General features: G+C 50.4%; 1 protein-coding gene across 1 annotated transcript in view; it reads left to right on the top strand.

Annotated features, from left to right (window-relative positions):
- The window catches only part of FIRRM (FIGNL1 interacting regulator of recombination and mitosis), a gene marked incomplete at both ends in the record, with an annotated part of 580,029 nt that overhangs the window by 219,703 nt on the left and 334,324 nt on the right, over nucleotides 1-26,002 (top strand). Inside the window, one exon of the mRNA XM_082265049.1 lies at nucleotides 67-156. Coding sequence (XP_082121175.1) covers nucleotides 67-156 — 90 coding nt within the window. The remainder of the gene's footprint in view (nucleotides 1-66; nucleotides 157-26,002) is intronic.

The raw sequence follows: 26,002 nt of genomic DNA, 5'->3' as shown, positions 1-26,002 counted from the left end.
ATTTCTGTCACTTATATTTTTCTGAAACTGGCTGCTGTAATGCTTACTGTACTTTTTTATTCATAGGTGAAATCTTGTCCTGGCAAATCTTCTCAGTTTTCACACTTAATTGTTCTCCTAAGACGTTTACTATTCTTACTGGATACTGATCATCAGGTATAAATGCTACTCTCTTCTTTGTTTTTCAGTGGCCACATTCACATTTTCTAGTTATAAAGTTATAGGTTAAATGGTATGTGCATGATTTTTTTTTTAATTGGTAAAAAAAAGAGGTTTATAAAGAATGCTAAAGAAATGTGCCTGAAGGAAAAAGTAATTTGTCGTTTCTCTATCGTTCATTGATGGACGCAGTCCTCTGATGCATATCAGTAGGGTTATACTGCCCCCTACAGGAGTAGGACACTAGGCAAAAAAAACGTTCTGGGTACACCCTCTCTCTTCCTGCATAGGATGTCAGTTTTAATCTGCCTAGTCAGGAGTAAGGACCTTGTTCCTTGCTGGGATTTTTGATCCTGGCATAAGTGTTTTTTTTTTTTTATGTAGTTTATTAGCTAGCCTTTTTCTCCAGATTTTTTTCCTGTAAGATCTACAAGCAACTATGCCGGATCTGGGCGACGAGCTGGATAATCTAGATCCAGTGGTCACCCCAGCTGGCCAGCGAGCACGTGCAGGCCTTAGCTCCGCGCTGGATCGGCCACGACATAGTCCCACTGGACGGGGACTGGCCCCGCAAATTAAACGTCTTTGCAAGGTCGCACATGACCGGGTCTAGGCCTATGTCGCAGCATTCCTATTTGGCCAACACCCCCCCACCACTTCGGCGGAGAGGGGTCCTGTCAGGAGATGGCGCCCGCCTGTGTTCCTGGTACGGTGAGTAAACGTTCCCCACCTCTTCCTTGGCAGATTTTGGGGTGGACGCTGCCCCTCCCTGGGATAGTCGGACCCTCAAACTCCTGGGTTTCCCTCTGTCCTGTTGTCCTGTTATGCAACCCCCCCCTCCCCCCCCCCCCCCGTGTGGGGGACTGTTTGGTCCTACCTCAGGCTGAGACCGCGTTTGCAGGCCGAATGGGGGGCCGGGGGTGCGCCGTCTGCGGCGCTCAGTGGATAGTGCAGGGGGGGGGGCCTCTGTCCCTCCAGGGCCTTCCTGCTGCATGATGGTGTTAGGAGGGCTGGCGTGGGTACCCCTGTGGGTCCTTGTTGCCGCACGGGGCCCCCATTTTGTTGTAGCCTTGTCTGCTACTGATGGTGGCCATCTTGGTACACCCATTTTCGGCCATTTTGCAGTGGATTCTTGCCAAGGAATCTAGGTGGTTTTTTTCCAGACCTGCGGACAAGGCCTACTCGGCCTGAAGGTGAGGTCTCACCTGGAAATGGGGTGGGGAGACGGCTTTGCTCGTTCTCAGACCTGCGGCTGGCCCGGATCCCAGACAGCTGGGTTCAGGAGGTCATGCAGTCCAGTTGCAAGATTGAGTTTCTCCAGTAAGGTTTTCCTCCACTGTATGGCTGTCCCCGGATTGCTTGCTGGCACTCTATGGGGCTGTACAGTCAACAAGGCTGAACCGAATGGTCCTGGAATTGGTTTGCACGAGGGTGGCTTCCCTACATCAGGGGGATTCCTGGCCTCCGTAGACATCAGAGATGCCTACCTTTACATCCCGTTATGTGCAGGACACCAACTGGTTTTCCGTTTTTGCCATGGGAGAGAATCACTATCAGTAGGCATTACACTGTTGTCTCGCCTCTGCTCCTCTGGTCTTCACTAAGGTGTTGACTCCAGTCCTGGCGCTATTGCGACGACGGGGTGTATCGGTCCTGGGTCCCTGGCTGATCTGCTTTCCCGTGCCGAGTCCCCTACGGCAGTGATCCCCCAACCCCGGGCCGCGGACCAGTACCGGTCCGTGGATCAAATGGTACCGGTCCGCCCAAAGAACATTACATTATTTCCATTTTAGAAAAAAAAATTCAGAAAAGGGTGGACCCGGGGCGCAGAGCAGTGCTCCCTGAGCCCACCCATTTGTGTGACAATAGCGAATGAATATTAGCTATTGTCACACGGATCCTCCTCCTGGCCAATCAGGAAGCGGGTCCGAGACCCATTTCCTGATTGTCAGAAAGGCGAACTCATGCCATTGGCCAAGGAGGAGGAGGAGGGAGGACTCGAGGAGATGCGGGGGACTGAGGAGAAGCCGCCGCTGCAAATTAGGTAAGTGCACTGGTCACTCTGCATTGATTGGGGGCACGCTGTGGCACTCTGCATTGATTGGGGGCACGCTGTGGCACTCTGCATTGATTGGGGGCACGCTGTGGCACTCTGCATTGATTGGGGGCACGCTGTGGCACTCTGCATTGATTGGGGGCATGCTGTGGCACTCTGCATTGATTGGGGGCACGCTGTGGCACTCTGCATTGATGGGGGCACGCTGTGGCACTCTGCGTTGATTGGGGGCACGCTGTGGCACTCTGCGTTGATTGGGGGCACGCTGTGGCACTCTGCGTTGATGGGGGCATGCTGTGGCACTCTGCGTTGATGGGGGCATGCTGTGGCACTCTGCGTTGATGGGGGCACGCTGGGGTTACTCTGCATTGACGTCCCCCCCCTCTCAGCGGGCCACGGAAAAATGATCAAACGTTGACCGGTCCGCGGCGATAAAAAGGTTGGGGAGCACTGCCCTACGGTGCTGACGATGAATTTGGAAGTCACCATGAGAACTCTGGAGGAGTTCGGGTGGGTTCTGAACCTTCAGAAGTTGTCCCTGGTCCCCTCCATGAGACTGGACTATCTGGGCCTGTCTTTGGACTCGTCCTCAGCCAGGGTGTTTCTCCCCCCAGGAAAACTCTTGAAACTTCAGGCTGCAGTTCAGCTGTTGCTGTCCAGCACATGGTCGTCCCTTCGAACCTGCATGCAAGTTCTGGGACTGATGGTGTCGTCTTTCGGGGCGGTCCCTTTTGCTCAATCCCTCTCGAGGATGCCCCAGGAGACTCCATTTAAGAAGCAGAATCCTTCTTAAATGAAACTAGATTCCAAACTCTCTGAACATTCGGAGCCAGATGACCAGGGAGTCTTTGATCTGGTGGCTTCGGTCCCCGATGCCCAAGCAGGAAATCCTTCCTCTCCTTATACTGGACAATTGCACCATGGATGTAAGCCTGTCCGGATGGGGAGGAGTCCTCGGCAGGTTCTCTGCTCAGGGAGTATGGTTCCTGGAGGATCCAGGTTACCGATCAATGTCCTGGAGCTGAGAGCGCTCTGGCTTTGCCTAGTTCACTGGATCGGGCACCTGCAGCTGTCCAGGGTGCATTCATTTGGACTATGCCACGACCATGGCTTATGTCATTCACCAAGGAGGCACCTTGCAGCCTTGGAAGTGACAGGCATTCTTTGTTGGGCAGAGCGCCTTGCTCCAGCTCTCTCCGCTGTTCACATTCCAGGTGTGGGTAATTGGCAGGCAGATTACCTCAGTCGACAGGCTTAGGATGCAGGGGAATGGTCCCTACATCTGGAGGTGTTCCAGCAGTTGTGCCTTCGTTGGGGCACTCCAGACGTGGATCTGTTGGTGTCGCATCTACAGGATAGTGCAGAGGTTTGTGGCCCGCTCCCGGGATCCTCTGGCAGATGCACTGGTGGGACCACGGGTTCTGTCGTAGGCAAGAACATATACTAAGTTCAACATGAACGACACTGAGAAGTTTAGCATGGTCACCTGCGCAAGGATGACGCACGCATAATCGTGTGAGAGCAATCAGGGATGGCCCAAGGTCAGTTTGGGCTGCTGTCTGCCTTTCCTCCTGCCAAGACTTCTTCACAGGTTTGAGGCGGAAGGGATTCCAGTCATTCTCTTGGCTCTGGACTTGCCTTGCCGAGCTTGGTACGCCGACCTGGTCAGGGTAGTCACAGACCCTTCTTGGAGGCTTCCTCTCAGGGAGAATCTATTGTCTCCAGGGGCAATCTTCCATCCTGCTTTACGTTCACTGGCTTGGTCGGCTTGGCTGCTGAAAGCCAGGTGTTGAAGGACAGGGGATTGTCTGCTTCAGTGATTCCCACTCTGCTTGAAGCGAGGAAAACGACTTCAAGGTTGATTTATCATCGTACGAGTAAGTCGCATGTTGCATGGTGCGAGTCTCTTTGGGCTCCCCCTCACTCTAACTCGGTGGCCCGGATCTTGGCTTTCCTTCAATGGGGAGTTGATCAAAAGCTGGCCTTGAGTACTGTCAAGGGTCGGGTTCAGCTTTGGCAATATTCTTCCAAAGGCCGTTGGCCGCCCATTCCCTGGTGTGTAACTTCTTCCAGGGGGTGCGAAACTTGTTACTTCTGGTGCGACCTCCGTCACCAACTGGGTGACCTTGATTTGGTGTGATCGGTTCTTTGTAAACCTCCTTTGGCAAGTATTCGGGGGTTTCCCCAGCCTACCTTATCACTGAAAGTGGCCTTCTTGGTGGCTAGCACTTCTGCATGCAGGGTCTCGGCACTGGCGACATTGTCCTGTCGTTCTCCCTATATGTTGGTTCATGGAGACAAGTAGTACTTCGTCCGGATCCGTCCGTCCTTTCGAAGGTGGATTTCTAGTGTTCAGTTGAATGAGGACATTGGGCTTAGGACACAAAGACGATAATACAAACACTTATAGAATGTACACTGCATACTCTGGATATATTTCGGGCAATTAAGGTGTACTTGGCAACTACTGAGTCTTTTTGTAGGTCCGATTCGCTCTCTGTCCTCGCGGATGGCCCGAGAAAAGGGCTGTGTGCGTCTGCTGCGACTATTTCCAGATGGATCTGACAGACGGTGGTGCAGGCTTATTCATTTAAGGGTCAGGTTCTACCTTTCCCTGTTTTGGCGCGTTCTACTAGGGCGGGCGCTTAGTGCTTCCAGGCGGCGACCTTGTCGTCTGTTCACACCCTCACCAAATTTTATAAGATGGATGTGCTGGCATCTGCGGATGCTTCCTTTGGCCGCAAAGTTTTGCATGCTGCTCTTTAGGCAGCCCCTTGGTCTTCCATGAGGGTATTCCTGTTTGGATTTTAGGTGGACCTCATCTTGTTGTTCGGATGAGGCCTGAGTTGCCTTGTTGGCTATGTTTAGCCTTGGGGATTGTTTTTGTTCTGCTGTTCCCACCCCTCGTTTGGGTACTGCTTTGGGACGTCCCTAGTGATATGCATCAGTGGACTGCGTCCGTCAATGAAAGATAGAGAAAACTGGATTGTAGACTTACCGTAAAATCCTTTTCTCTTAAGTTCATTGACTGATGCAGTACCCGCCCCTCTATTTTGAGTTGGGTTGGTGTTACTTCTGACACTGCTTTGATACAAAACTGATATCCTATGCAGGAAGAGAGGGGTGTACCCTCCGGGACTGCCCATAGGCATAGCCAGAACTTTTTTTCTGCCTAGTGTCCTACTCCTGTAGGGGACAGTATAACCCTACGGATATTCTTCAGAGGACTGCGTGAACTTAAGAGAAAATAATTTTACGGTAAGTCAAAAATCCAGTTTTCTCTTACGTCCTCTGACAGTCGCCGCCTCTTCATAATCTTGACCAATGGGTATTGACCTTTGCTCCGTAGGAGTAGCTAGGCAACAAGATTTGTTAATACAGAAAGCTTTTAGCATATTCACGCCCCTAGGGGGCTGTCCCCTCAGTCAATACCTCCCTGCTCCCAGCATCCTCAACTCAGTTTGATGTTGCCTAGCTTAGGAGTTAGCTGGCTGTTCCTGTGCTGGGGCTTTTCAGTCTCAGCCTTCTTTCCTTTTTTGATTTTATTTCAAGTATTTTTCTCTTTCTTTTACTTAGCTGTTATTTTATCAGCCTTTAGTTTAGTTTTCTTCGGATGAAGATGCTTACCCGGAGCTGGGTCTCGGGCCGGCCGCCCTGGATCTCAGGGTGTGTGCCAGGTGGCTTCCCAGCCTGCCATCGAGCGTTCAGCTTAGGTTTTACCCTGGCACTTTGAACGACCCATCCCTGTTTGCTGCAGGGATGCTACCTGTGAGGTGGCTACCTCACTGGACGCCATTGTTTTGCGGTTTCGCACCGCGGTTCACTGCGTCCTGGCTGCGACACTCCCTGTCATTAGTATAGCGGTTTTGTCGCTGGAGACGGTTCCCCACGCCATCCGGTACGGTAAGCACCTTTCTGTGTGGGGACCTGTCTGTGTGGGTGTCAGTCTGTGGCTGTGTGCTACCCCATGTCTGTGTAACTGCGGGCTCCCTGTCTGATCCCTGTGTGGGGATACTGCCTGTGGGCTCCAAGGGGGGGGCCATCCTGCTCTGTTGTGAATGCTTGGAAGCAGTTTCTGTGTGCAGACTTGTGTATGTGGGCGACCGCTGCGGCGCTCCGCCATTTTTTGTACAGACTGTGACCGGCCCTGCCTCTGTGCAGCGCCGTGTTTTTGGCGCCATTCGCCGCCATTTTGGAGAGCGGTGCTCAGCGAGCACATGTCGGCGCCATCTTCCTGTAGCTTTCTCCCCCAGCGGCCATTTTGCCTGAGCCTTCGTGTGTAAGCCAGCCAGCATTACATCGCTTCGTTTTCCCATGAGAACGGCGATCGGTAGCAGCAGCCTACTGTAGTCTTCCAGGTTTTTGCCTTATTTCTCCTGTCTTTCCTTGCTCAGTGTTCATTATCCCTGCGGGGTCAGTACATTCAGTTGGGTGCGGTGGGCTGCGCTCGCCGCTGTGTTTAAAGGGGCAGTTCCTTTATTTTAATTTTCTGCTGGGGCATGGTTTCTCAGGCATGCGAGTTTCCCCCACTCTGGTGGGGGGCCAAGGGGCTGCTGCACCCCCCGAGGGGGCTGATCAGGCCACTGTGGTGGCATACTTAGTGTCTCAGGTGCATATGCTGATGGCTGACCGATCCGCAAAAAGGGCCAGGTTATCAATTTCCTCTGATTCAGAGGGCGATGTGGCTGCTGTAGCTGGTATACCTTTTTTCAGGGTCCCGCACTTCTCTGGACCTTATGGGGTCTGAGGGGGAGACAGAGGTAGAAGGGGTTGATACTTCTCCCCCCGGCTCGCCTGAAGAGCTTGCACTCATGGATGAGTTGATTACTTCTATCTAAGACACGCTGCATTTGCAGGATGAGCCGTCTCCTTCTGCTCTAATGTCCTCTTATGGGACACAAAGGAAGCGCACGTCAGCGCAGGTTTTTCCCTGCTCCGCGGAATTTCAGCACGCTGTTGATGACCAATGGCGCAATTTAAAGAAGCCATTTACTGTGTAAAATAGGTTCAATCTGCGCTATCCGTTCGCGCCCTCCTACCTGGGAGCGCTGGTGTGTTCCACCTCCGGTGGATCACGCGGTGGCCGTTTTGAATAAATCTAATGCGATTCCTGCTGAGGATACCCCGGTGTTCCGGGACCCTACGGACAGGAGATTGGAGTCCCTTGCCCGTCATGCCTATACGGTTGCTGGGTCTATGCTGAAGCATGCATTTTACTTCCATCATGGCGGCCCAAGCTATTGCGGATTGGATGCAGGTGCTCAGGCGCACCCGGGTGGCTGATTCAGCTCCGCCGACCACATTGGCTATGGTGGATCACATTCATCAAGGTGTCATGTACTTGTGTGATGCGAACTTGAATTTGGTCCCCTTGGCGGTGCGTTTATCCAGTGTAGCGGTGTTGCACCGTCGTCTGATGTGGCTGAAGAGTTGGTCGGTCGACCGAACTTCTCGCAAGACACTGGCTAATTTTCCCCTACGCGGGATCTCGCCTCTTTAGCGAGGCTTTGGATGCTCTGATAAAGGGAGTTTCCGGGGGTAAGAGCACTCTCTTGCCCCACACTCACTAGAATAAGTCATTTCGCGGTAAGAGGAATTCCTCGTTTAGACCCTCTCTGGGGTCCTTTCGTGCCTTTCGGTCGCAATCCAAAGGCAAGCCTTTCAAAGACCAAGGCTCACTATAGAAGCCGTGGGTGGGTAAGCAGAGGTCTGGCCAGTCCAGCTCTGCCTCCCACACCATTTCAGCCTGAGGGCGCCCTCACCCGCTTCTGGGGTGGGGGGACGTTTGCGCATTTTTCTTTTTTACAACCCTGGTTGGCCCACATTTGGGACAGATGGGTTCAGGAAATCGTTCGATCTGGTTGCAAGATCGAGTTTCTCTCTCCTGGCCGGCGGGCAGATCCTTCCCTCGAATCTTCAGTTATCTCCGGAGCGCTTGCAGGTTCTGCACCTGCCGGTGCGGGCCGAAGGAGTGGTGGTTCCGGTGCCTCATTGGGACAGGTTTCGGGAGTTTTACTCCGTTCTGTTCACTGTGCCCGGAAAGGAGGGCAAGGTGCGTCCGATTCTGGCCTTAAATGCTCTGAACCGCTTTGTGCGGTTTCGCAAGTTCCGCATGGAATCCCTGCGCTCGGTGGTGGCTGCCCTGGTTTCGGGGGACTTCATGGCCTCCATCGATTTTGAAGGATGCATATATAGTTACATAGTTACATAGTTAGTGAGGCTGAAAAAAGACACAAGTCCATCCAGTTCAACCTATGATGTGTGTGTGTGTTTGCTTTTAACCGTACATTGTATACCCCTGTATGTTGTGGTCTTTAAGGTGTCCATCCAATAGTTTTTTGAAACTATCAAGGCTCCCCGCTGATACGACTGCTTGGGGAAGAAAATTCCACATCCTTACCGCTCTTACAGTGAAGAACCCCTTACGCACTTTAAGGTTAAACCGCCTTTCCTCAAGTTTTAGTGAGTGGCCACGTGTCTTATTGTATTCCCTTACTCTGAATAGTTTGTTCCTTATGCTAGGGTCGCCAGTACAGTATTTGTACATTGATATTATATCCCCCCTCAATTGTCTCTTCTCCAGAGAGAATAAGTTCAGTGCTTGTAGTCTTTCCTCATAGCTGATGTCCTCCATTCCCCTAATTATTTTTGTTGCCCTTCTCTGGACTTTCTCCAGTTCCAGCACATCCTTCCTGAGCACCGGTGCCCAGAACTGGACAGCATACTCCAGATGTGGCCGGACCAGAGTTTTGTAGAGTGGAAGAATAATATCTTTATTTCTGGAGTGAATCCCCTTTTTTATACAACCCAGTATTCTGTTGGCTTTGCTTGCAGCGGCTTGGCATTGCATGCCACTTCCAAGCCTGTTGTCTACCAGTACCCCCAGGTCCCTTTCCATACCTTCACATTTCCATTTTCGAGGGTCACCAGAAGTACCTTCATTTCGCCATTGCGGAGGGTCACTACCTAATCGTGGTGTTACCTTTCGGTCTCGCTTCGGCTCCGCAGGTTTTTTTTCACCAAGGTGCTGGCGCCGGTCCTGGCTCTGTTACGGGCTCAGGGCATTGCTGTTTTTGGGGTATCTGGACGATATCCTAATTCGGTCTTCTGCCAGTCAGGACTTGGTGACCGACCTGTTCACCACGATGCAGACTCTGCAGGAGTTCGGTTGGACGATAAACTTTCCAAAATCGACTCTGTGTCTGTTGATTCGTCTTCCCTACCTGGGAATGATTCTGGACTCGGTTACAGCGAAGGTCTTCCTGCCGGAAGACAAGCTCCGGACGCTTCAGGGCGAGGTCAGGTCCCTCAGGGACAACCGATACTCGTCTCTCCGGACATGCATGGGATGTCTAGGTCTAATGGTCTCGGCCTTCCGGGCGATTCCTTTTGCCCAGTTTCACACGCGGATTCTCCAAGCGGAGATTCTGACCGAGTGGGACGGGCGTCCGCAATCTCTGGATCTACGGATCTCATTGAGCCGTCGCACCAGAAGGGATCTTCTGTGGTGGCTCCGGTCCCCAGCGGTGTCGGTGGGCAAGTCTTTTCGCCCGTTGTTACGGTCGGTAATCACCACGGATGCCAGCCTGTCGGGCTGGGGTGGTGTTCTGGGCGCTCTGTCCGCCCAGGGAACTTGGTCGGAGGAGGAGTCCTCCCTTCCGATCAACATTCTGGAATTGAGAGCGATAAGGCTCTGTCTTCTGCGATGGACGGACCGACTTCGGGGCCGTCCGGTTCGAGTTCAGACGGACTTTGCCACTGCAGTGGCCTACATCAACCATCGAGGGGGCACCAGGAGTGCCCGAGCGGCCCGGGAAGTTGCCAACATTCTGTCATGGGCCGAGACACACGTCCCGGCGATAACGGCAGTTCACATTCCGGGGGTGGAGAATTGGCTGGCGGATTATCTGAGCCGTCAGGCCCTGGACCAGGGGAAAAGGTCCCTTCACCCGGATGTCTTCCGGATGTTGTGCGCGTAGAGGGTCCTCCAGATGTGGACCTGTTCGCGTCTCGTCTGACCAACAAGGTGGAAAGGTTCGTGGCAAGAACGCGCGATCTGCGGGCGGACGCCTCGGACACGTTAGTGGCGCCCTGGCATCAGTATCGTCTGATGTATGCCTTTCCTCCAATTCAGCTGTTGTCTAGGTTCCTCGCAGGCTGACCTCGGAACCGCACACGGTGATTCTAGTGACTCTGGACTGGCCTCGCCGGTCTTGGTGAGCAGGCCTCGTCAATCTGGCAGTCGGCGCCCCGTGGCGTCTGCCACCTCGAGCAGACCTTCTGTCTCAAGGGCCGATATTACATCCCTACTTTGGTTATGACTAGAAAAGCTTCTTCCGGTAAAATATGTTACCGTACTTGGAAGGCGTACTTTGCTTGGTGTGAGTCCCGGGGTATTCTCCCCGCTCATACTCGGTGTCTAGAGTATTAGCTTTGCTGCAAGCTGGAGTGGACCAGCGTTTTGGCGCTGGCCACGATTAGGGGTCAAGTTTCTGTTTTGGCCTTTCTTTTTTCAGCGTCCTGTGGCGTCACGTTCGTTGATTCGCACCTTTGTTCAAGGGGTGCAACATTTGGCTTTTCCTAGGGAGGGGCCTTTACTTCCATGGGACCTGACTTTGGATCTGTCCATGTTACAACAGGCTCCTTTTGAAAAGATCAGGGAGATCTCTTTGGCTCTGTTGTCCAAGAAGGTTGCCTTTTTTGGTGGCGATCACTTCGGCTCGCAGGGTGTCGGGGCTGGCGGCATTGTCTTGCAGCTTCCCCTACTTGGTACTTCACATGGATAAGGTGGTCTTGCGACCCAATCTTTATTTTCTGCCGAAAAGGATCTCGGAGTTTCACCTTAATGAAGACATTGTCTTGCCTTCGTTTTGCGCGAGGCCTAAACATCCGTAGGAGGTTGCTTGCATTCCTTGGGTGTTGTTCGGACGATCAGGGTCTATCTATCGTCCGCAAAGTCGTTTTGCAAGTCGGATTCACTTTTTGTCCTTCCTGAGGCTCCTCGGAAGGGTATGGCGGCGTCGGCTGTGACCATCGCCAAATGGATCGGACAGGCCGTTGTGCAGGCCTATGCTTTGAAGGGGAAGGTTCCTCCTTTCCTTGTTAAGGCGCACTCTACCAGGTCTTTGAGTACGACTTGGGCCTATCGTCATCGGGCTTCTGTGGCCCAGGTGTGTAAGGCGGCGACTTGGTCGTCCATTCACACTTTTTCCAAAATTTTACAGAGTGGATGTTCAGGCATCAGCAGATGCTTCCTTTGGCTGTGAAGCTCTCGGTGTGGCGGTGTCCTTGGGACCCTTGTTTTTGGGCCCTTGGCTGTTGGGGTGTTTTGCCCCTAGGTTGCTTGTTTTTCCTGGGTTATTGCTCCTGTTGAGCACGTTTTTTTCTGTTGCCCAGTTGGTTCTCTTACTATGGTAAGGTTCCTTTCTCTGATGTGGGTACTGCGTTGCTTTGCGCGCGGCTGCGTTTTTCCCACCCCTCATGTCTATACTGCTATGGGACATCCCATTGGTCAAGATTATGAAGAGGCGGCGACTGTCGGAGGACGTAAGAGAAAACTGAATTTTTGTAAAACCTTACCTGTAAAATTCCTTTCTCTGAGTCCTCCGACAGTCGCCGCCCCCGCCCCTCTTTGGGGTTTGTTTATGTACTCTACTGCTATGCTACCAAACTGAGTTGAGGATGCTGGGAGCAGGGAGGTATTGACTGAGGGGACAGCCCCCTAGGGGCGTGAATATGCTAAAAGCTTTCTGTATTAACAAATCTTGTTGCCTAGCTACTCCTACGGAGCAAAGGTCCATACCCATTGGTCAAGATTATGAAGAGGCGGCGACTGTCGGAGGACTCAGAGAAAGGAATTTTACAGGTAAGATTTTACAAAAATTCAGTTTTTGCACAAGGAACCCCTCTATATTAAAGATAGCTCTGATATATTAAAATAAGAAATAGTGGGGAAAAAAAAGCATATCGTGATGACCACTAATTTCAAGTGCTGTCTGATTACTTTTGTGTTAGGGCTCAATCACATACCAGCACTGCAGTACAGCACCTTCTCATTAGCATGTAAACCAAGAGTTTGTTCCCTATCATTACTGTACATGGTGATCCTTCCATTAAGGTCATTGTTCCTTCCTGTTATAGGGTAATACCACTTTATCTCTGTACTCCTGCATTGTCACCTGGTCTCCCAGGTTTTCAATGGAAGCTACAAGTGGCCATTTGAGCCAATGGTCTGTTATCACCATCAAGAAATCCATCCTAAGAAATGCAGTGTAGTCATCCCTTGAGTGGATACATGTCGACAAGAAGTGGCTGCTGAAGATAAGCAGCAATAAGGTGAAGCAAATGATAAAAAGGGAGAAATAAAAAAGTGTTTTCTCTATCGCCCATCGACAGCCTCATCCCCATGAGCTGAGTGGGTTATTCTCCTCCCATCAGGAGTAGTCCAGGCAGGAAAATTTGAATGTACACGCTAGAGACCGACCAATTATCGGCAACACCGATATATCGGGGGTCGATATGCACTTTCCCCGATATATTGGAATCAGCCTTTGGATTTACCGTTATTGCCGATATTTTCGTGATGTCATCGCGTATGTTGCGCCACGCGCCTCCACGCACTGGGCAGCTCTTAGGCTGCCTCCCTCAGCCTCGTTACAGTGTATTTTACCCTACCCGCGGTCGGTCGGTACAGTTCTTCTACATCTAGTGAGGGAACACCAGTGGCCAACAGTCTGACACACGTTCTGTATCTGTTCTGTGAGTGATAAATGAGAACAGTGACCAACTCTCTGACTGACACACGTTCTGTATCTGTTCTGTAACACAGCCGCCGCGGCCACTCACCACCCACAGCTGCCCGGTGCCAGCCAGCAACCCAGTCCCACACACCCATTGTGTACCAGCCAGCCACAGGCCCTGTGAGTCCTGACTGTACCAGCTAGCCTGCCACAGGCCCTGGTCCTGTACTTGCCAGGCCAGCCACCATACAGGGTGCCAGCCAGCCAGTCACAAAAGGGAGCCAGCCAGCCAGACACCAAAGGGTGCCAGCCAGACACCAAAGGTTGATGACAGCCAGCCACAAAAGGGTGCTAGCCAGCCATCCATTAAAGCAGGGCCAGCCAGCCACCACAGGGTGGCACTGCCAGGGGGTTTACCAAAGTGTGCCAGCCAGCCAGGGTGCCACCCACCTACCCAGTGCCCGCCACCCACAAAAGGATGCCCGCCACCCACCCACCACAAGGTGCCAGCCATCCACCCACCACAAGGTGCCAGACAGCCAACCACCACAGGGTGCCAGACAGCCACCTACCCACCACAGGGTGTCAGCCAGACAGCCACGCACCACAGGGTGTCGCCACCCACCACAGGGTTCCAGCCAGACAGCCACAGTACCAGCCAACCATTTTTTGTAAGCCTATATTAGTGTCTGACTCTTTCTTGTTTCAATGGAGATGGATGGAGATAGAAAAATTAAAAGTGTAGTCTGGGACTATTTCTGGGACTATTTCTCTTCTCCATCTCCAGGAAAATCAGCAGCACTGTGCAACACTGGCAAAAACAATGTAAGCATGGGATCAATAACTGCAAAAACCAAAAATACGTCTAATCTTTGTGCCCATTTAGGAGTTCATCATGTTGAATTGTATAATGCAGCACAGAAAAAACAAAATGAATCACAAGGTGAATCATCCCTATCCCAGGCAACAATAACAGATATGTTTCAGGAAAAAAATGGTGGCTAAAATCTGATGGAAGATCCCAACTGCTGGACAGAGTAATCACAGAGATGATGGTGAATGATAACCAGCCAATTGCAAAAGTGTCTGACTGGATTTAAGCGGTTGATGTCCATAGTTGAGCCAAGGTACACACTGAAGAGTCCCAAGTTTTATTGAACTGAAATGCTGCAAAAGATTCACTAAAAGGTTGCTGAAAAAGTAAAGGCTATGCTGCAACCAGAGAATGCTGGCAACTCACTCTCATTCACGACGGACTGCTGGTCAGGACAAACAGAATCACTAATGAGTCTTACATGCCACTTCATTGACAGCGGATGGACAAGAAGGCATTTGATGTTGAATTCAAAAGTGATGCAAGGATCCCACACTAGGGAGTACATTAAAGAAAAGTTTCTATGCATGCTAGAAGAATGGGGAATCACCAAAGACCGAGTGATGCTTGTGCTGCGAGACAGTGGAGCGAACATGGTTAAAGGTATGAGACTTGCTGAAGTGTCAGACCTCAGTTGCATGGCACACACCCTCCAACTTGTGGTAATTGATGGTCTGTCAAACCAGAAAACTTTGCTGGACATTATTACCATGCTGAAGAAGTGTGCATGCAATTCCACTATCCTGTTCTTGCCAAGCAGCGACTGAGGTGCATTCAGGAAGATTTTGGCCTACCCAAAAACAACCTGATACAGGCTGTTCCAACACGATGGAACTCAACGCTACACATGTTACAAAGGATGCTGGAGCAGAAGCGAGCTCTCACTCTCACTATATATTCTGGTGAATATGGACTTGGAGGACATTCTTGCCCTACTGCAGATTAGTGGGACATAGTAGCCAACATTATAGAGACGCTCGTACCCATTGAGGAAGTGACACTGGAGGCGAGTCATTGCGACTCATCTGTTTCCTCTGTGATCCCATGTGGGAGAGTCCTGAAGATGCTTTTTCAACAGAATGAAGGACCCAACACACGAGGTATCAAAGCATGTAGGCAGGCCATGAGGGACAGCCTTGCCAAAAAGTTTGAGAAGCATTAGGAGAATAAAAAAGTGCTTGCATGTCTTTTGGATCCGCGATACAAGAACCATCCTTTCTCTTCTGATGATGTATTGGCCAAGGAAAAAGCAATGGCTGACAGAAGATCTTCAACAGAATGTGCAGGAGGTTCCTTCTGAGGAAAAGAAAAGTCAAGGACAAGAAAAGAAGGTTTCTGATGTGGAAGAGCAGAATGCAGGAGAAAAATGTCCCAAAAGACAATGGACAGAAAAGAAAATTCATCGTGGTCAAATAGATGCAATGTTCAGCGTTTTATTGTGACCTCATGCAGAGGATTCATCTGAATCGGCAATAATGAGCCTGGATGATGAACTTCATTTCTATTTGAAGGAACCAGTAATTGACAGAAGTGATCCTCTTCAGTGGTGGAAAGAAAATGAGGCATGCTACAAAAGACTTGCTTCTCATGCTAGAAGATACCTTTCTGCTCCTCCTTCCTCAGTACCAAGTGAGCGTGTTTTTACGGAAGTGGCAGCAATTTCTAAAAAGAAAAGAAGCCGTTTAACTGGTGAACATGCTGAAATGTTATGCTTTCTGCACTATAATATGGTTCTACTTAACTGGGAGTATTGATTTGAAAGTGTAGTAGTAGTGTCTGTCCACCAGTCCACTGAGTCATTCTAATCCACTGTCTAGCTTGTGTTCGTCTATTTTTTTTCTAGCAGTTTTGCACTGACTGCGCTGCGCTGCGCTGCAGTCAGTGCAAAACTGCTAGAAACAAAAATAGACATAGTAGACAGTGGATTGGAGTCAGTGCCAGTGGACTACTGCTGCAGTAGAACCCCACTCACTGCTGCAATAATTTAAAATCACTACTAAGTGCCCTACTGCAGCGGTAGTCACTGACTACAGTCCAATCCACTGTGTAGCTGTTGCCCTGCTTTTTTTCTAGCAGTATTGCACTGACTGCAGTAGCTGCAGTGAGTGCCATGCTGCAGATAGTTCTCCAGTGACTCCAGTACAATCCACCGTGAGATGTGTTGCTATTGCCTTGCTCTTTTTCTAGCAGTATTGCACTTACTGCAGTAGTTGCAGTGAGTGCCATACTGCACACAGAGGTAGTCCTCCACTGACTCCAGTCCAATCCACTGTGACATGTGTAGCTGTTGCCTTGCTTTTTTTCTAGCAGTATTGCACTGACTGCAGTAGTTGCAGTGAGTGCCATACTGCAGATAGTCCTCCACTGACTCCAGTCCAATCCACTGTATGTGTTGTGTAGCTGTTGTTGTTGCCTAGCTTTTTTTGTAGCAGTTTTGCACTGACTGCACTGCAGTAGTGAATTAAAGCATTGCAGTGAGTGAGTCCACTACTGCAGCATTTTATTATGCATTAATGCATAATCAGATGGTGTGAAATGCAAAGCAAATGTCCCTGCAATTGAAGTTTTCCTATCAGTTTTTATGCAGTTAAGGTGTGAAGAATGAGCACTTAATGTTAAAAATGTTAATAAATAAATTTTAACATGTTTATTAAGAGATTTGTGTCGAAATTTGTGTTTTTTTTGGCAAAATTCTACATGTGTGAAAATATCGTCCAATACCATTAGGCGATCAGCGAAATATCGGTATCGGCAACGAAAAACCGATATCGGTCGATCACTAGTGCACGCCCTAGAGGCTTTCCCTCCAGGCATAACCCCCAATGCCACAGCCCAGCACATCAGTTTGTTTCTGCTTAGAGAAGGAGTAGGACCTAGGTTTCCTGCTGGGACTCCGGTCTCAGCTTTTTATTTCTTTTAAGAATATTTTACTTTTATTTCTCTTTACTCACTTGCTAGCTAGTGTTCAGGGAAGCAACGATGCTGGCTGGGCCTTCGCACTGGATAATCTAGATCCTTATGGTCCCCCCAGTCTGGCCTATGAGTGTGAGCAAGTTATAGTTCTGACCTAGGCCTAGCCTAGACAGTTCCCCTTTTCCTGAGGGGGATGAGCCTGTGAGCGGATGCCTTGCCGGGACGCGACGACCTGGAACGCCCTGAGTCTCAGCGTACCCCTCGGCTGGCAGCACCCCCACATCTGGTGGGAGGCTGTCTGCCCCGGAGCGCAGCCCACTCGGTCAATGGTATGGTGCGTAAATGTACCCCATTTGCCCCTGCTGGCCTTGGGGGATGTGGGCCCTCTCCTGGGGATAATGGGATTTGTGCCTCCCGGTCTGTGTGTCCTTCCCTCCCACCTTCCCTGTCCCTGCCTTGGCTGTCTGTCTGGAGTGCCCTGGCACTCTAGGGGGCGGGGTGACATGGTACCTTGGGCTTTCTGGTACCTGTTGTGGTTCCTGAGGCCTTCATGTGTCGGTCCCTAGCCGCATGGTTCGTCGTGGGCGCCGCCATCTTAAGTGTGGGCAATGTGATTTTTTTTTTTCCTCATAGACTTGTATGGGGCAGCCATTTTCCCTGTAGCTTCCTATTGTTTTGTATGGGCATCCATCTTTGTGTAGCCCTGGTGCTATACTCAGCAGTGTTACCTTATTCAGGCGACATCACTTCCTGTGCAGTCATTTCCTGCTGCTGAGCCAAGGTCACTTCCTGCCTTTCTCTCCATGCTGCTGAAGGATGGTTTGTCTGAGGTGGTACAGTACTTGGGGTCCCTGCGGGCATATCCTTGCACTTTCTGCTGTCAGTTTGGTTTAAAGGGGTTCTCTGCAGACCGCGGCGATCGGTAGTAGATACATCGATTGGCGCTCTTAAAGTGACAGTACATAGTTTTTTGAAAATTGCAATATGGAGTCCCAAACTGTGAAATCCCCTTCAGACCCACTCTGTGCGGCTCCAGGACAATCCGGATCGCTGTCGCTGGCCGCAATTTCAGCAGCCCTGGAAAGCCTGGCGACTAAAGTTGATTTAGTCATGAAAAAGGTTGATAACCGAAAACGGCCGCTGCCTTCTCCATCTATGGAGATGTCCTCTTGATTCAGAGGCTGATGGGGTTGCCCCGGACGCTCCCCTACCTGAGGGGTCGCTAATCTCGCAGTCAGATGGTAAAGAAGACCTGTCTCCAGCTGCAGCTCGGAAACGTGCATTAGTGGAAGCCCTGATTATTTCAGTACGGGATACTTTAAAATTGGCTGATGAGCCCACCCTGGCAGGGACGCGGATGGCTTTTGGCTCTCAGAAGTCTCCAAAAGCTGACAGGATTTTCCCTTGTCCCAACACCATTCACGATATTGTGAATGACCAATGGCGGCGCGTTAAGCATGGGTTAGTGGTGCCTAAATGCTTTAAACGCTGGATCCCTTTTGCTGAAAAGGTCTCTACCCTTGTACCTGTGGAGGATTCCCCAGTTTTTACGGATCCAGTGGACAGGCGGGTGGAATCCCTTTCACGCCATCTTCATGTGCTGGCGGGTTCCATTTTGAAACCGGTTTTTGTGTCTGTGTTAGTGTCACAGACAGTGATGGAATGGATTAGGGGTTTGCGGAAGTCCTTGGACCCCTAGACTTTTCCTCCGGAACAGCTCGAACTGTTGGACCAGGTGATCCAGGCTCTGTTGTTTCTGTGTGATACGTCTATGGATGCAGATCCCACAGTGGGCATTGTTTTAAGACGCATGGTTTGGTTGAAGAGCTGGTCTGTTGACCAAGCTTCTAAGAAAGCCTTAGCTGATCTTCCTTTTCTGGGAGACAGGTTGTTTGGCGACTCATTGAATGAGTTAATCAAGGGCCTGACTGGTGGGAAGAGTACTCTTCTTCCTCAATCCTCCAAGGGTAAGACTCCTAGTACTAAACGGGGGTCCCTCCTTTTCTGCTCAAACTTTTTTTTCGTGCCTCCGGGGCGCAAGAAAGAAGTAAGCCATTCAGAACTTCTGCAGGAGATGAGAAGCCCTGGGGCAAGGCCGGCCAGTCCAGTGTGGCGGACAAGTCCTCTTCAGTATGAAGGGGTGCCCTCACCCTTCTCAGGGGTGGGGAGTCGTCTGCGCTTCTTTCAGGAACCCTGGACTTCCTTCATTCAGGACGATTGGGTTTGCAAACTGGTTTGCTCCGAGTACAAGATCGAATTCTGGTCCCGGCCAGGAGACAGGTTCTTTGAGTCGAATCTTCACCTGTCTCAGGAGCGTTTGAAGGATCCACGGGAGGCTGTGTGAGATTTCCTGGCTCAAGGGGCGATTGTGCCGGTTCCTCGGCAGGAATACTCTCATGGTTTCTATTCAAACCTGTTCACTGTGCCCAGAAAGGAGGGCTAAGTGGGTCCGATCCTGTAACTCAAGGCTCTGAAACGCTTTGTGTGGGTGCAGAAGTTTCGAGTCCATTCGGTCGGTGGTGGCATCTTTGAATCAGGGGGATTTCTCTATCGTTCATTGACAGACGCAGTCCTCTGATCTATATCAGTAGGGTTGTACTGCCTCCTACAGGAATAGGGCACTAGGCAGAAAAAAAGGTTCTGGCTACGCCTATGGGCAGTCCCGAAGGGTACACCCCCTCTCTTCCTGCATAGGATGTCAGTTTTCAATCTGCCTAGTCAGGAGTAAGGACCTAGTTCCTTGCTGGGATCTTTGGTCCTGGCATAAAAAGTATTTTTTTATGTAGATGGTTTTTTATTAGCTAGCTTTTTCTCCTGGGGACTGGCCCCGCGAGTTAAACGTCTCGCACAGGGTCTAGGCCTATGTCGCAGCATTCCTATTTGGCCAATAGCCCCCCCCCCCCCACTTCGTCAGAGAGGGATTCTGTCGGGAGATGGTGCTCGCCTGTGTTCCCGGTAATGTGAGTATACGTCCATCCCCCCCCCCCTCTTCCCTGGCGGGTTTTGAGATGGACGCGGGCCTCTCCCTGGGATGGTCGGACCCTCACACACCTGGGTTTCCCTCTGTCCTGTTGTGCAACCCCTCCTTCTCCCCTCCCTCTTGTAGCCTAGTCTGCTATTATGATGGTGGCTATCTTGGTACACCCGTTTTCGCCCATTTTGCGGCGGATTCTCTGCTAGAGAAGCTAGGTGGGAGTGCCTGGAGGCTTTTTCTGGGGGGTGGAGCCCCCCTTCACCCTGGGCAGTTTCCTCTGCTCACTACATTATGGGAGAACTTGCTTGTTACACGTGCAGCCCTGGGAATGCATATTGTGACAGTGGGTTCTTGGGGTCTCTCTCTCTCTGTCAGGGATCTTCAGGGCTTGCCTGACCTTCAGGGGGCGCTGTAGCGCGGTGGGACTGTGTTTTTGCAAAAAAAAAAAAGTAATTTTTGTAATTTGTTTGCAAATATTGCTGGCAGGCTCTTCTGGTTCAGCATGGACCCTGAAGACCATGTGTCCCCTACCCCCCCCCCCCCCCCGACCCCTCACGGAGGCCACAGGGCCTTCCGGATCTCCACTGTCCATCAATGCCTTTTCTGCGGTTCTGGAAGTGTTTGGGTCCCGGCTGGAGGTGGTCTTGAGAGAGCGAGGTGCGCTGAAACGTTTCTCCACCTACCCCTGCCTCATCTGATGTCTCGGATTCTGAGTCTGACTCAGCCGCCACGGGCGTGGGCCTCCCTGCCAGGTCTGTTACCTCGCGCCCTGTCTCCTCGGATAATGAGGATGACATTTCTACCTCCCCTGCCGCGCATGATACAGGAGCTGGTGTATGCACTGGTTGTTTTGATGCGTGACACCCTGCAATTGGAGGACGCAGCGGCGGCTGCGTCTGGGGCACAGGTTGCATCTGGCATTCACATGCCACCCGGAGCAGCTTAATTTGCTAGCATGCTCATGAGGCATAGGACTGTCTGCAACGTTCCCCTCGGATGTCTAGGCGGCTGCTAGATGTTGAGGAGTCTCTGTTAAAGTGGGCTGTACCGCCTAATGTGAACCTACCAGTCTCTAGGCTGCAGACATGGGAGTAAGTCACACATGTGCAAGTCTCAAGTCTTAACCTTCAAGTCTCAAGCAGGTCCCAAGTTACTGTGGCGAAAAGCAAGCAAGTCAAGTAGAGTCCCTGCTAGAAGTCAAGCAAGTCAAGTCATTTATTTTGATCAAGTCACAAATCAAGTCAAAATACTGATCTACCCCAATTTTCACCTTTAAATCAGTTAAAAGTCAGTGGTCAGGAAAGGTTTTGTTTTATTTTCAACAAAACCGCTTAGTGCTTTTTTCTTGGCATATTAAAGAAACCCTTTGAATGCCCAAACAGCTTAAAATCCTTCATCCAGTCATGTTTCAACACCACAGTCACTAAAAACATGTTAAGTATTTCCATTGTTAAACAGCCAGTGTCCTAAAATCAGAACACACTGAGGTTTTTTTAAGTGACTGTGGTGTCAGAAACATAAAAGGCACATTAAGTTTGCTTTACACATCTTGAGAAAATGCAAATATTTAATAACTTAAAAAGTAAAGTCATTTTGAGTCATATGTCTCAAGTCAAAGTCAAGTCTCAAGTCATGAATACCAAGTCAAAGTCAAGTCGAGTCTTATATTAATTTTAGTCAAGCAAGTCTCAAGTCCTCAAACTGGTGACTTAAGTCTGACTTAAATCAAGTCATGTGACTCAAGTCCCCCACCTCTGCTAGGCTGCATGTGACTACCTTTGCTCCGGTGGAGGAATCCCTGTCCTTTATGGACCTGGGGGATAGGATGGCGCAGGCTGTGGCCCACGATCTGTACTCCCTGGCGGGGTCTGCACTGGGAACAGTGTTTATGATTGCCCTTGCCTTGCCATGCAGACTCTGATGGGCGGAGTTCCCACGCTGTGACTTGGTGAGGAGCAAGTCCCTCCTGCCCTGGGGGAGCTGTTGGACCAGCTGGCGCAGGGGCTGCAATTTGTTTGCGATGCTGCGCTGGACACGGCTTCTTTATTGGGTCACTTGTCGGTCTTTGGCGGTGGTTATCCGGCGTATACTCTGCTGAAGTGTTGGTCAGTGGATCAAACTTCTACGAAGGCCTAAACGGATCTCCCTTTTCATGGGGATTGCCTGTTTGGCGCTGCCCTGGATGACATATATGGGTCTCACAGGGGGAAGAGTGCTTTTCTTCCACAGGCTGACAAGGGTAAGAGCCTTTGTCGCAGACGGGGTCCCTCCCTTTCGGCTCACAAACAGTTTCTTCGTCCCCCTGGGACAGTCGATGTGGCGAAGTCCTTCGAGACTTCCTCGGGTGGTTCCAAACGCCCTAGTCTGGCGAACTTGAGAGAGTTTTTTTTCCAGACCTGCGGACAAGGCCTACTCGGCCTGAAGGTTCGTCCTCACCCATATATGGGATAGGGGGATGCCTTTGCCTGTTCTCGGACCTGCGGCTGACCCGGGTTCCCAGGCAGCTGGGTTCAGGAAGTCATGCGGTCCAGTTGCAAGATTGAGTTTCGATCCGCTTTTTCCGGTAAAGTTTTCCCTTCCAGTGTACGGCTGTCCCTGAATCGCTTGCATGCGCTCTATGGGGAAGTTCAGGCTCTGGTTCAACAAGGCTGGACCTACTGGCCCTTAATGGTTCCGTGCGGATCAAAAATTCAAGATGGTATCTGTTTGCACGATGGTGGTTTCCCTACATCAGGGGGATTCCTGGCCTTCATAGACAAGTTACCTACCTTCACATCCCGTTATGTGCAGGATACCAACGGGTTCTCTGTTTTTGCCATGGGTCTCTATCGGTTTGTGGCGTTACCCCTTGGTCTCGCTTCTGCTACTCAGGTCTTCACAACAGTGTTGGCTCCGGTCCTGGCGCTGTTGCGGCAGCAGGGTGTATCGGTCTTGGGTTCCTGGTTGATCTGCTTCTCCGTGTGGAGTGTCCTACGGTGCTGACAACGAAATTGGAAATCACCATGTGAACTCTGGAGGTGTTCGGGTGGGTTCTGAACCTTCAGAAGTTATCCCTGGTCTCCTCCATAAGACTGGACTATCTGGACCTGACTTTGGACTCGTCCTCAGTAAGGGTGCTTCTCCCCCAGTGGAACTCTTGGAACTTCAGACTGTGGTCAACTGTTACTGTCCAGCACAGGGTCGTCCCTTCAGATCTGCATGCAAGTGCTGGGACTGAAGGTGTCGTCTTTTGAGATGGTCCCTTTCGCTGAAGGATCCCCCAGAAGGCAATTCTCAATTGGGGCTGGAATCCAAACTCTGGACATTCGGTTCCGGCTGAGCCGGGTGACCACGGAGTCTTGATCTGGAATCCTTCCTCCCCTTTTTACTGGACAATTGTCACCGCGGATGCAAGCCTGCCTGGGTGGGGAGGAGTCCTTGGCAGGTTCTCTGCTTAGGGTGTATGGTCCCTGGAGGATCCAGGTTAGCGATCAATGTCCTGGAGCTGAGAGCAATCCAGCTTTGCCTGGTTCACTGGACCGGGCACCTGCAGCTGTCCAGTGCGCATTCAATTGGACTACGCCACAACTGTGGCTTATGTCATTCACCAAGGGGGCACCAAGGGTGTCCTTGTGGTCTTGAAAGTGACAGGTATTCTTCGATGGCCCAAGCGCCTTTTTTTCAGCTCTCTCCGCTGTTCCCTTCCAGGTGTGGAAGCGACGGGCCTTGGATGCAGGGGAATGGTCCCTTCATCCGGAGATGTTCCAGCTTCGTTGGGGCACTCCAGCCATGGATCTGTTTGTGTCGCATCTGCAGGATAATAGAGAGGTTGTCAGCTTGGCTGTTGAAAGCCAGGTGCTGAAGGTCTGCTTCAGTGATTCCCACCCTGCTTAAAGCAATGATAAGCGACTTCTAGGATGATTTTTCATCGTACAAGAAAGTCATATATTGCGCGGTGCGAGTCTCTTTGGGCTCCCCCTCTCTCTTACTCTGTGGCCCAGATCTTGGCTTTCTGTCAACGGGGAGTTGGCCTTGAGTACTATCAATGGTCAGGTTTTCAGCTTTGGCAATTTTCTCTGAGACTATCACAGTGCAGGTGCATTTATACGGAGACTTGATTACACACAGGTGGATTCTATTTATCATCATTAGTCATTTAGGTCAACATTGGATCATTCAGAGATCCTCATTGAACTTCTGGAGAGAGTTTGCTGCACAGAAAGTAAAGGGGCTGAATAATTTTGCACGCTCAATTTTCAGTTTTTTATTTAACAAAGTTTGAAATATCCAATAAATTTCATTCCACTTCATGATTGTGTTCCACTTGTTGTTTCTTCACAAAAAATTACAGTTTTATATCTTTGTTTGAAGCCTGAAATGTGGCAAAAGTTCGCAAAGTTCAAGGGGGCCAAATACTTTCGCAAGGCACTGTATACTGCGGCAGGGTGGCCCAGCTGTGCAAAATCACGCACAGGTACGCGATTCGCGCCCACGGGTAGGGGGTATGTGCCCGCCGTCCCCGAAGCAATCTGATTGATCAATTATTTATGGCCTGGACCTGGTGATTGGTTCTGATCAATGGAAGAACCTTCTGTGCCTGTGTAATTTCCTTTCCTGGAGCCCTTTTTGGTTCCAGCGTGAAAGGAGACCTCAACCGTGAGTACACAAGCACTACACTGACGTCAGTACACATAGGCACATATTTCACCCCCTACTTAACCCTTTCACTCCCTGTCACAGTGTCACTATATACAGTGTACAGATAATTTACTGATCACTGTATTGGTGTCACTGGTGACGCCAGTTAGTGCCAGCCAAAGTTAGCGGTAGATATAGCCAGTCTCAGATAGGTTTAGGGTACCCGCCATATATTCGCTAATAAAGGTTTAACACCCTGATCACCCCCAGTTAACCCTTTCACTCCTTGTGACAGTTTCATTAGCACAGTGTACAGATTTTTTTTCTGATCACTGTATTAATGTCACGGGTGACGCTAGTTAGCGTCAGTCTTAGTATAGCGTTAGGGTCCCGCCACATATTTTCCAATAAAGTTTTAACCCTCTGATCACCCCCCAGTTATCCCTGTCAGTGTCACTGATAAAGTGTACAGATCTTTTTTTCTGATCACTGTATTTGTGTCACGGGTGACGCTAGTTAGCGTCAGCTAGGAACAATCCCAGACAGCATCAGATTTTAACCCTTTGATTGCCAGTAACATTAACACCCACACTATATACCTCCATTACTAGTATAGTGTCTGAACGGATCAATATCTTTGATCTGATCAGAACTATTCTAGCGTCCGCAATAGTTTGGTGTTCCAAAGAACGCAGCGTTAGCAGGAACAGCCCTAACACCTGCCAGCACCTGCATTTAGCACCTCTGCCTAGCCTACCCAAACAAGTGAAGTATCAATAGATCACGGTCACTTTCGATACACAGCACACAAAACCGCAGCATTAGCAGGGTCAGGCCTGATCTCTGCTAGCACTAGCAGTTTATAGTGGTTCAAACAGTCCTTTTGCTTTTTTTTACCGGTGAGTCACACTAGGTACCTGTAAGTTTAGTGGCCAAAATGTCAAACAAAAGGTACACTAGTGAAGAGGCCTACAGGATACTGAGCATGACAGATGAGAGCGATGGGGAGTCCTCACTGTCAGAATCGGGCTCAGTATACAAACCTGTAGAGAGCAGCGCCACCCTGACAGATAGCTCTTATGACGGAGTAGAGGTCCTTGCTAAAGTCAGGCATACCTGACCCCGTTCTTCTGTTCCTGAGGTGCAACAGCTGCATAATTCCCATATGCAGCAGAGTGTCGGAACTGGCGAGCACCAGCAGCCTAGTACACCCTGGTCATAGACAACTGCAGTATCACTTGGTGACGTGCTGAGTCCCATAATTGCAGTTCAAGCTCTATGGTGGCTAGCATAATTAGTGGCCCGCAGGGCCCATAGTGCCCTTCCTGATGCGCTTGCAAATCCTGATCGTTAGTCCACAGATTCTGCAGCGCCCATACCCCCCATTCACTGGCCAACCTGGATTTCAGGTGGAAAAAGCCAATTTTACTCCCCTTGATTATTTTTTTAGCTGTTTTTCATGGAAGATCTGTACATATCTATTGTGGACCAAAGCAATTTGTATGCTAATCAATTGATCGCTGAAAACCCACATTTGACCCTTGACAGACAATTCGGCTGAAAACCTATAACCGTTCCTGAATTTAAGACCTTTCTGGGCCTATCCCTCAACAAGGGCATTACTAAAATGAGTTGCGGTTATATATGCCCGTGTTCTCTGCTGCCATGGC

This window comes from Pelophylax lessonae (assembly GCF_965119305.1).
Source record: "Pelophylax lessonae genome assembly, chromosome: 8".
Lineage (NCBI taxonomy): Eukaryota > Metazoa > Chordata > Amphibia > Anura > Ranidae > Pelophylax > Pelophylax lessonae.
The sequence above is the reverse complement of the archived record's forward strand: the minus strand, read 5'-3'. Positions and strand labels throughout refer to the sequence as shown.